This window comes from Pecten maximus, chromosome 3 (genome assembly GCF_902652985.1).
Source record: "Pecten maximus chromosome 3, xPecMax1.1, whole genome shotgun sequence".
Classification (NCBI taxonomy): domain Eukaryota; kingdom Metazoa; phylum Mollusca; class Bivalvia; order Pectinida; family Pectinidae; genus Pecten; species Pecten maximus.
In genome coordinates this window covers 33,173,697-33,186,130 of record NC_047017.1, presented here as the reverse complement: position 1 = coordinate 33,186,130, position 12,434 = coordinate 33,173,697, and the positions used below count along the sequence as shown (strand labels likewise).

The following is a 12,434-nucleotide window of genomic DNA, read 5'->3' as shown; positions in this document are numbered from 1 at the left end:
TGCCGTTCATATACAAGAATACCTTCCTGGATTTGAGATTACAGTTTTTTCTTCCCCGTCGACTTTAAACATCAAGGTAGCCTATATGCCAGTAAATCTACCCAATAGCATAATTCAGGCAAGGGAAAACTTTAGCCATTTATCATGATCAACAGGAAAAACATTTTCATTTTGCCTAGCGCGAACTTTCCGTTCCGTGAGAGGAGCATTTCTGCTTACCAAAAATTTTAATGACCACAGTCGTGATCTTTTTGGTAGATATTTCATTACCAGGTTCGAAAATCATCGGTCGAATAAACAGGTAATGTTTGCCGGACAAAAAACACTTTGTATTGCTCCATTATCGCTGTGTACTTTGTATTGCTCCATTATCTCTGTGTATCGCAGTTAGTTGTAATAAGCTATACAACACAAATATATTTTATTTTAAGAAGCAATATCTAATCAAACAATAAAACTATCTAAATCCCCTTTGTTTATCATTATTTTATCATCATTTGTCAAACATGGTGCGAGAACAGAAAAAAGTAAGTTTGATTTGAAAGTGCGATAGACCAGATGCTATAAAGCGATCTGGGCTGTGAAATGCATGGTTCCTGGGGGAAATTTGGTAATCTGTGAGTGAGTAAACGGTCTTCTTTCATTTCCCATGAGCAACAATAATGGAGATCTATACAAAATAAATACCTCTTAATAAAAGTTATAAGTGCATCGGTATTCATGGAGTCATTGATTGGGACCAGGTGCGTTTACCACTGAGCTGTCCATACTGTTTCGTTTTAATTACAGACAGTATTTATTAAACGGCATTAAACAATCTTTTTGTCTTGCTATTTGATACGATCTTCTAATTATTAAGAATTATGCGTCGATATGGAATCAGCAATATGCAATAATGTAATCCGATAGAATTTGCAATACACCCATCACTGAGACCAACTTTTGAGGTAGAATTCAGATTCAGCTACATAAAGTGAACATATTTTGGAAATAATTAAAATTACTTTATAATAATTGCAATTAAAATCGGGAAACTATTCACTGACTACTCGGAATCTCTAATGTGGTGCACAAAACTCTATATGTAAATGAGCCGCGAAAAATATGGCATACACGCATGCGCAAACTAGTTTGTTTTGAAGAATGGTAGACTGGCGATCAAAGTCAACGTGAGTCTGTTAGACAAAATGAAAGATTGATTAATATTGAAAAGTCAACATGAATTGGCAGTAAAACTTCTCGGCATTTCTTTGATAAACAAATCCTTCCTATTATTTTTAGCATCGGAAGAAGTAAAGTAACTCGGCGAGGTTGGTTCAAGTTCTATTTTTAAATGTTTATTGCATTCTTTACTTATGAATTGGTGACGTAAGATCTATCGATAGGGGATTGTGAAGGTTATATATATAACTTGATAAAGTTTCATATCTATCAACAAAAACGCATATAGGATTTATAAGATCATTCAGACATATTTAATATATTAGAGATGGCATTCATTTTTCACAATTGCTATTTACCGTTTGACACAGGGTGTTACAATACTGTTACAATATATATTGTTTCCTGGACCTAGCACCTCAATGTCGAATGCTATATGGGTTTGTGAGATAGTGTTCTACTCATCTAGCACAAGGAACCATGGAAGTGCCATATATGCTACCGGTATTATTTGCAGGCGCGTTTTTCTGTACTTTGCAAAGTTAGCACTTCAGCTCCGTAACAATGAAATGTACACTCATGGTTGGAAATTATACTTACCTGTATACTAGCTCATATCCTGTTACTCGCCCCTGGCCTTCGTGATTTTGTGTCAAGGTACTGTATGCCATGTATTATTTTGGGTAACAATTTTATAGTTTTTATTTGTTTTATTGTTTTTCTCTTTGTAAAAATTGCCATGAATATATATATATATAAACATAAAACGAAAACATAAATGAAAACACTTAAAGAAAGTTTTAAAGTATTTTCCCGACAGTGTCTTATTTGAGCAAATCTGGGATTTTCTGTAAAATAATCTTTGAGACCAATTATCTTTGTTCTTTCAAATTTTGACCCTTCATAGCCTGGATAATCACTGAAAATAAATTGAAAATTTTCTATACACAGGGAAAGTTTCATGGTAGGTGAAGGCAACCATCTTAACTGACTAAATATTTTAACAACGTTCCGATGGTTCCGACGGCAAATCAAATATACAGAGGAATGGCTGACACGACTAATCAGTTTTTGGGAAAATAATAAAATTCTGAAACAGTATTAAAATAGTACTGATGTTAGGAGCGTGGAACTACACAGTAACATTGGGCGCTACACGGCGATATAGGGATGAGATTTATACGAACCTTTAGACAACGCGCCAAGTTAACATTAACAGTAATCCTCATGTGCGTTTTAAATCCTCCTTTGCTTCATCAACGTTACATGTTGCTATAGTAACGAAGTTGTGACGTGTCGGAAGTGTATGGTTATGTCTGATGTAACTTCTACAATAATTCCTGATTTAGAGATGCGTTTTCACAAATCTAGTTTTCTTTCTTGCCCGAAATGCAATTAGGCGAGAGAGACCTGTATGTCTAGGCGACATTCATTATAGGGGTTGTCCAGGAGGACAGCAAGAGTCGTTGTCAGTGGAGAACGGCCACGTGACTATAACAGCCAGTTGCTGGAATGAATACATTATTTTTTTCATTAAAATGGAACCTAATTGGATTTTAAGCAACTCGTAAACTCGTAAATATTATTCAATACCGCATTTGTGGATATTTACATTCCTTTCTACCACTCTTAGACAGACCAACATAATGTGTTGTTATAAACAAATATTTACCATTGTATAGCACTGCCACTATATAACCCTACCAATTCAGTTGCGAGTTCACCAGCTTATGAACTGCCAACTGAAATTTGAATTTGAAAATTTCAAAAAAAAATCGCACGACAAATAAAAAATCGCAGATGGTAAATATAAGCATTGAACGGCTTTCAGTTGGCATTCATAGTCAATATGAATGCCAACTGAAAGCCGTTGAATGCTTAAATGTTTCTATTTGCTCAAAATTGTTACTTTATAACCTTACGAAGCAAAATAGAAGTTACGAGACCATAATTCTACCATAGCATGGTTGCCGATTACGGCCATCTCGGGGTTGTGCCTTGTCGCGTTTCTTTGTCGCAGTTTAGAAACGCGACAAGATGTCATTTTATCTCTTAAATCGTACTATGGCGCTGTTTGAGAACGCGCAAAAGCGACAACACACAAACATGTCGAATCGCGAACACAAGATAACCGTAACCAATCCCTATATAACTCCCATTTGTGAAATGATATGAAGAAAAATGTTGGTGACGTCATCATCAAATATTTATATTTCCACTCAATTCAGACTTAATGAACCTACCACAGTTAACTCGAGTCATTTTTCAATGAACTATATCAAGTCCGGCATAGGAATACATTTGTTGAGCTTGGACTATATTTTTTAATTCCTTTCCAAAGTGATCATATTTATATGAAATAAATTCCTTTAAAACTAATATTTGTTTTAATTCGCTATTAAGTTTGTTCACGAAAGAAACCCTAAAAGTATCAACCATATGTAGATGGAGAGTGATGACGTACATTTCGGTAAGTTCTGTGGTAGACTTGCACAAGTCCCTATTTGTCAAAGACAAAATATTGTACAAAATATTAAAAAAATATAAATATAAGGATTGAAACCCCCATACACCTCAACATAACATTATTCAATCCTTAAATGACACCGTTTCTTTCTAACGTCGCTGTACTAGGTGTATTTTTGACGTCACGAAAATTCGTGCTACCGATTGATCAAGGTTACTCTCAACAATATACGTAGTTATGTTGGAATATATAAACGGATGATCCACGGTGTAAGAGCGTAATCCAAGCTATGATATCACCTATTTTTGCAAATTGATATGTTCACCAGGTCCTGTATTACCTGTAATACTATACAGCTGACAGGTGCGGCGGACAATAGGTAACAAGAAAACTGGGTTAACATTAAATTAATGAGATAACATACTGTAATACTGACCTCGGTTGATAAACTTGTTTCATGGTTATGTGACAGAAAGTGTCGACATGAAAATGAAACATTCACTAAGAATGGACCAGCAGAACAGAAGACAGTAGGTTTAAAAATCAGAAAGATGTTGTTACTGTTAAATTACATATTTCATGAGTAATATCACCATGAACTTACTACAGTCCGGAGACTGTACAATGGGCCACGTGCTATTGTTGTTGTTATCTTCAGTTCGCTAAATAATTAATTTTCGGTAGCAGTCGACGCAATGATTGATTCCCGCCGGTAACAGACGATGGGATGCTGAATTTCCGAACGGGTCTGAAGTTCAATAATGTTATCGTGAAACATAACAGTTTCACAGCATATATATTGTACATGAGTATTGCGGTTGTTTTTGTAGCACCTATATTTTTATCCAATGAAATGGCCGGAATGGGTCGTTCTCCGTTCCAGTTTTGGAAGTTTAATGGCGGCCTTCAATGATGCACATGCAATTTACAGTGGCACACGAAATCGATGTTGATTAAGTAAGAATTTGTTTACTGATTGTACTGTTTTCTTGTGTATTCCCAGGTGTCAACAGAATGAGAGCTTTCAGCTCGTACGCCTTACGCTCTTATTAAAGGTGAATGTCCTCACGATAGAACACATTCATTAAAATGTTAAAATAAAATTGATGATTTTTGTGATTATTTCCACGAAGTACATGTACAAGATTTCTTTGCCGGGAACGGTCGCTTGTATTCGTGACGTTACAAGGTCATGTCCAAATATTTACATTTTCACTTCTCTCCGCCTCAATGAACATAGTAAACTCAGATCACTTCATTTCCCCTTGAAGATTTTGGGTCGCGTGCTTCTGTTCTGAGAGACGAACATTCACTGAGTTTGCAATGGCGATCGAGTTCTGTACCGCCTCGGACTTGAATGCACTTTCACTTTGTGAATTGTGTAACATTGTTATAAACGTATATGAACACAAGTGGAATAGCCGCTTTATGTGCTAATAAAAATGCCAGCATAATGCAGACAGTTTAGAAAACAAGATCTGACAAGCACTGACACTCCCGATAGCACCGAGCTCATGACATACGTAGCGCAGTAGGTCTAACGTTAGCTGTATCTCGAATGCAATGCTTGATACCATCTCAGTGGTCACAGAAAATAAACCTTAATTTAAACACTATTTAACAACACAAAACAGACTGGTAGCAGAAGTATGCTATTTCGAGAACAGGGACACATTATTGTCGTAATTTGACTCAATCTTAAAACTTAACATATGGAAGACACAAGTTTCCGGCCGTCGAATACCGCCAATTTTCAAATCAATGTTTCTTTACTTACTATTATCAGAATTTACATCCCAAAACGCCAGTGCGACAATGAAATCCAATATTTCAAGAACACCATGTACATCATCAGCTAACCTGCGACTAAAATCCACATTGTTACACTTTTTCTCGAGCGGCTATTAGACTGCATCACATACGGTCACAGGGGTTCGGCGTTAAATTTTGAGTAACATATGACATCTATAAATAATTGAAAGAGTAAAAATCCAACATTCATTCAAATTATAAAACCTTACAAAATCGATTTTTTTCAAGGCTTTAGAGAGTACATAAACACTGTTTTTAATGTTGTATTTCACTGAACTGTCGTCACGTTAACCTTGTGCTCATTTTATTTAACCGAGTCACTGTGTCTCGAGTGACCAAATCACACACATACTATACTGTAAACACTGCACTTTAAATTCGTATTTATATGGGTATTGCTAACTTTTTATTATACAATATCATAAATATTTGTTATAAATGAATCTTTTACCTTGAAAATATAGTACAATTTATGTGTATCAATATCGCAATAATCAAAACGTGTATGGCACTATATTTTGTGTTGCATTGGCGACGAGAATAGCTGACTGTCTGCTATTCCACTACTGTGCACACATGTACGATAAGTATAACAATGTTACAAAGTGACGCACTTACGTCACACTGTTGCGACCGAATTTTGCAATCTGGTGGCGAAGTTTTTAATTTGGTTTACGTAAATATAAGGATTGATTGTCAATTTTGTTACTCAAAATTGACAATCAATCCTTAATTGATAGCACGAAATATTGACCTTGGAATGTGATAACACTGTTACAGGCTGACTATATATAAATATAGAAAAAGAAAATGTAACGATGAAACTGCATTCTTTGGAAAGTTATTATTCTATAATTCTCATGGGATTGCAGTTAAACAACTCATAACACGCTGATGCGCGTTATTCAGTTCGTGTGTAATCCTGTGATAATAACAGGACAATAACTTTTCATTAATGGCAGTTTAATGTTCAAATAAATGCAGCAACAACATGTTTGTAATATTTTAAAGGGAATGGTTTCTGATCGTTTGTTGGAACGAGTCTACATATAGCACAGCATTGCTCCTTTGTTTCTGCCATTTGCTAAAAGCATATATATAGTCTATAGATATACACACTTCTGTGGCGGATTTTTACATCCCCACTAGGGCGAAATGTTGTATAACCTACTTGTAGGGGAACACATTGTACTTTGAATTTATAATGTGTTATGTAATGGCTATAAGTGTTTCTATGAATATTATTAAATGTCACCTATGGTGGCCATTTTCAATGTCTATATGTATTGTGTTATTTTTAAGTTTGAGGAACATAAAAGGCAGCTAATTAATTAGCTTAATATATGCTTGCGAGAACTTAAGAATAATTTCGTTTGAAAAGTTAAATATTAAATTTCGATTTTAATCTTAAATATTGGCCTGATGTCAGTCCGTATGCAATTTTGTTGAGTTGCGATAAGTAATGGGTAAGCATGAGAATAGTGGTACTATGTAAGGGGTAAGCATCTTTAACTTTGTTATTGTTTGTAAACATGGTACTATGTAAGGGGTAAGCATCTTTAACTTTGTTATTGTTTGTAAACAAAGAGGTATATATTTCTGGACAAATTGATTGGTTGAAATTCTAAGTTAAATATAAAAATCATCTTGCGCATGCGCATTTCATAGCAAGAAAAGAAAATCCTTTGTTTGCGCCATTTCCATTTTTATTTCGTTATTCTTAGTGCTTTCTAGATAATTTTGAATTACCTACCCACTTTCCAACCCCATTACTTAGAACTTACATTGTACATTGTTATGTACGTGTTTAGAATTTATTGTACTTGTTTAGATGTTAGTGGCGGATTTTTACATCCCCACTAGGGCGAAATGTTGTATAACCTACTTGTAGGGGAAAACATTGTACTTTGAATTTATAATGTGTTATGTAATGGCTATAAGTTTTTCTATGAATATTATTAAATGTCACCTATGGTGGCCATTTTCAATGTCTATATGTATTGTGTTATTTTTAAGTTTGAGGAACATAAAATCCATAAAAGTTTAAGTAAACAACGTAGAAAAAATGTTTCGTCTTACTTTTTAACATGATCAAAAAAATGTTTGAAAGCACATATATACCATTTATGATAAATTGCAAAAAACATATTCTCTAGGAGGCCCATTAGAAGGAATGGTAAATGAATGTCTATTTCAACTGATACGTACATGTAACACAGGAATTATATATCTCGGGTTGTGTAATAATGACATTCCATACAATACACGTAACACCGGAAGTGTATATTTCGGGCTGTGTAATAAGGACATTCAATACAATAAACGTAACACCGGAAGTGTATATTTCGGGCTGGGTAATAAGGACATTCAATACAATAAACGTAGGCTGTGTAATAAGGACATTCAATACAATAAACGTAACACCGGAAGTGTATATTTCGGGCTGGGTAATAAGGACATTCAATACAATAAACGTAACACCGGAAGTGTATATTTCGGGCTGTGTAATAAGGACATTCCATACAATACACGTAACACCGGAAGAGTATATTTCGGGTTGTGTAATAACGACATTCCATACAATACACGTAACACCGGAAGTGTATATTTCGGGCTGTATAATAACGTCATTCCATACAATACACGTAACACGGGAAGTGTATTTATCCTGCCACTGCCACCGCATTGTCGGAATACACCCACCATTTATATCTTTGCTGTAAACGGCAGTGACGGAAAACAGCTGTATTTTGGAATCTTAGCACGTGCGTCAATTCGACTGACTTACTTCCAAGCGAAATAACGTTTAAAAGGCGAACATATTTGGGTCATTGTTGATACTATTTCACTTCAAAATGATTATTCTTTACCCTCGCCAAAATACAGCTTACATTTTAAGACACTGACCACGTATTCTCTATATCTCGGGCTGTGTAATGACATTCCATACAATAAACACACGAAGTGTATATCTCTGATTGTGTAATAACGATAACACAGGACGTGTATATATCTGGTTGTGTAATAACGAGATTCAAGCAATAAAACAGGTGATTTTTTGAGGCCTCTCTCTTTCCTCTTTTTCACGACATTAACCTGCAACAATTGAATAACAAACGCACAAATCAAAATGTATATAGTTCCCAAGGTAGTAAGGTAGAAGAATGACAGGTTCGGCATTCATTTGATAACAGTCTTAGCTGGCCTTGTATAAGTTAGCAAATTATGATACACGCGCATTCGTATTCCCTGTTCCTATTGAGATTGCTTGATTGTTCACTTGTTAGTGGACAGTTGTATTCAGACGGAGTGTTATGTATGATATAATTATAAGGTTAGCATACATCTGATTGGATGCATTTTCCCCCATATATCCCCATAAATCTTAAATTCAATAACTGTTTTGAATTATGCAATATCGGAAAATACAAACACAAATTTACAAATATGTGTCCGACATTCACTATGTTAGAGGGCACTTTGATAGGATCAACTCCACATGGCATGGCCGTAGATTTATCAGTGTCCGGTTTTTACACCTATAATGATTATTTGTTTACCATACTGTCGGCTTGATTAATTTCAAAATAAAACATTAAAAGCCTGATTCACACGACAATGTCAAAAACAGGCTGTTTATGCATGGATGGGACAGCTTTACGGCAGTCGTAAATCAGAACGGTTTTAATTTAACAACTCATTAAATACAATAATTTCTCAAATTCCACGTTGTCTTTGACATTTGCTGCATCTGTTAGCATAGCAAGTGTTCTGTGATTATACCATGAGTAAAAAGACGCAGCCGTAGTAGCAGGAATATAATACAATAAAACGTTTTGTTGGGAGAAGAAGCCATCCAATCCTAACCAATACTGTAGGATGGATGCTCTACTCGACGTCACATGTCAGGGAAGAGGAAATACCTGGGGAATGATGTCAAACACGAACATATTTATCTTGTAATGTAGCTGTAGAGAAAATAAGGGTTCACGTGCGTTATTTCTTATAATTATGATTGTGGTGTAATTAATTGTAGATCCTCGTGTTCTCACAGTTTGATGAGTGGAGTACTCGATACAGACTAGTAAACTTAAACGTGATGTAGATGAGTGTATTAAGATTACAAAACTAAAAGCACAGAAAATAGACAAGCCGGAAGTGTCTTAGTCATATACGGAATCGAGCATTGCAGACCGGAAATGATACCATAAATCCTAATTTTGCCATTGACAAGTCGAGGAGAGAGAGTGGCCGTGGTAACTCAGTCAATGACTGCCAATAATTATTGACCACACGATATGACTAAGATCAAAACTCCCATGACGTATGTCTCAATATTTATAACGTTTCACGAGAAATATTGGTGGTTGGCATGACACACAATGAATTGGTATCATCTTGTCTGCTTTCTGTAGTGTCAGAGTAAGAGTACAAACAATGTATCCGAGTTAGGATTTTCATGATTTGGTGTACATTACCAAGTCAATATCGCATCTAAGGTCCATTCCTCATATTTCGAAGAACATGGAGTCAACTATCATATAATTATGCAGATAAGACAGTTTGCGTTTAATAATTACTATAGTGCTTATTCTAATACATTGTAATACATTATTCTGATACATTGTGATACATTATTCTGATACATTGTAATATATTAATCTGATTTATTGTAATACATTATTCTGATACATAGTAATATAATACTCTGATGCATTGTAACACAGTTTCATGTCTGTTACGTCCTTTTCCAACCACTTTCGTTATCCCTTGTGACATTGCATTCTGTCCTAATAACTTCCGTTGAGACGTCTGTCGCTGATAGCCGATGATCCACTCATGACCTGCATGAAGTCAGACACTAGCCCCACCTAGTTGTTTGCATGACATTTGGTGCTATGCCATAATACTTACTCAACCACCAAACTCTTGCCCTTTTTCAGCATGATATGGAACATCACAGAAGATATTCTCCAACTCTCAGTATGGCATAAGAATTACTCTGTGGAAGACTGGCAGTAGACGACTACCAATCCCGCCTTGGATGTAGAATCCATCCGTTTGAGGGAGATGTCTAGCCCAGAGAAAGTACTGAATGGAAATGACAAGAAAAGGGGGATACAGTCACCGACGGACTGGACTTCGTCATCCCTTATAATGACAGGGTTACTCCTCCATCTTCTACTGTGACTAAAGAAGTCAAGAACAGGGTTACTCCTCCATCTTCTTCTGTTACCTAAGGAAGTCAAGAACAGGGTTACTCTTCCATCTTCTACTGTGACTAAAGAAGTCAAGAACAGGGTTACTCCTCCATCTTCTACTGTTACTAAGGAAGTCAAGAACAGGATTACTCCTCCATCTTCTACTGTGACTAAAGAAGTCAAGAACAGGGTTACTCCTCCACCTTCTACTGTTACTAAGGAAGTGAAGAACAGGGTTACGTCTCCACCTTCTACTGTTACTAAGGAAGTGGAGAACAGGGTTACTCCTCCACCTTCTACTGTTACTAAGGAAGTGAAGAACAGGGTTACGTCTCCACCTTCTACTGTTACTAAGGACGTGAAGAACAGGGTTACGTCTCCATCTTCTTCTGTTACTAAGGAAGTGGAGAACAGGGTTACTCCTCCACCTTCTACTGTTACTAAGGAAGTGGAGAACAGGGTTACTCCTCCACCTTCTACTGTTACTAAGGAAGTGGAGAACAGGGTTACTCCTCCACCTTCTACTGTTACTAAGGAAGTGAAGAACAGGGTTACGTCTCCATCTTCTTCTGTTACTAAGGAAGTGATGAACAGGGTTACTCATCCACCTTCTACTGTTACTAAGGACGTGAAGAACAGGGTTACGTCTCCACCTTCTACTGTTACTAAGGAAGTGAAGAACAGGGTTGCGTCTCCATCTTCTTCTGTTACTAAGGAAGTGATGAACAGGGTTACTCATCCACCTTCTACTGTTACTAAGGACGTGAAGAACAGGGTTACGTCTCCACCTTCTACTGTTACTAAGGACGTGAAGAACAGGGTTACTCCTCCATCTTCTACTGTTACTAAGGAAGTCAAGAACAGGGTTACTCCTCCATCTTCTACTGTTACTAAGGAAGTCAAGAACAGGGTTACTCCTCCATCTTCTACTGTTACTAAGGAAGTCAAGAACAGGAATACGTCTCCACCTTCTTCTGTTACTAAGGGAGTCAAGAACAGGGTTACGGCTCCATCTTCTAGTATAGCTTCGTAGATCTACAGCATAGTTACTCCTCTACCTTCAAACGTGATAAGAAAGTCCATAGCAAAGTTATCCATCCACTTTCTAACCTTCTAGTATAAATAGGGAAGTATGAAGAAGAATTTCTCAACTACCTTCCAGTGTGACCAACGAAGTCTAGAGCAGATTTACTTCTCCACCTTCCATTACGACAATGAAAGTCTAAAGCAGAGTTACGCCTCCATCCTCCATTACGACAAGCGAAGTCTAAAGCAGAGTTACGCCTCCATCTTCCATTACGACAAGCGAAGTCTAAAACAGAGTTACGCCTCTATCATCCATTGCGACTAGAGAAGTCTAAAGCAGAGTTTCGCCTCCATCTTCCAATACGACAATGGAAGTCTTAAGAAGAGTTACGCCTCTATCCTCCATTACGACTAGAGAAGTCTAAAGCAGAGTTACGCCTCTATCCTCCATTACGACTAGAGAAGTCTAAAGCAGAGTTACGCCTCAATCTTCCATTACGACTAGTGAAGTCTAAAGCAGAGTTACGCCTCTATCCTCCATTACGACCAGTGAAGTCTAAAGCAGAGTTACGCCTCCATCCTTCATTACTAGTGAAGTCTAAAGCAGAGTTTCGCCTCCGTCCTCCATTACGACAATGAAAAAGTCTAAAACAGAGTTTCGCCTTCACCTTCCATTATGACAGGGAAGTGTAAAGCAGAGCTATTCAACAACCTTCCATAAATAAGGAAGTTTTGAGCCACCTTCTGGTATAACGCATTTAACAAAA

General features: G+C 36.6%; 1 protein-coding gene across 1 annotated transcript in view; it reads left to right on the top strand.

Moving 5' to 3' along the window:
- The window catches only part of LOC117322726 (mucin-2-like), a 46,047-nt gene extending 34,373 nt beyond the window's left edge, over nucleotides 1-11,674 (top strand). Inside the window, exon 2 of the mRNA XM_033877665.1 lies at nucleotides 10,682-11,674. Within this exon, the coding sequence (XP_033733556.1) occupies nucleotides 10,682-11,674 (993 nt within the window). The remainder of the gene's footprint in view (nucleotides 1-10,681) is intronic.
- The last annotated feature ends 760 nt before the right edge of the window (nucleotides 11,675-12,434 follow it).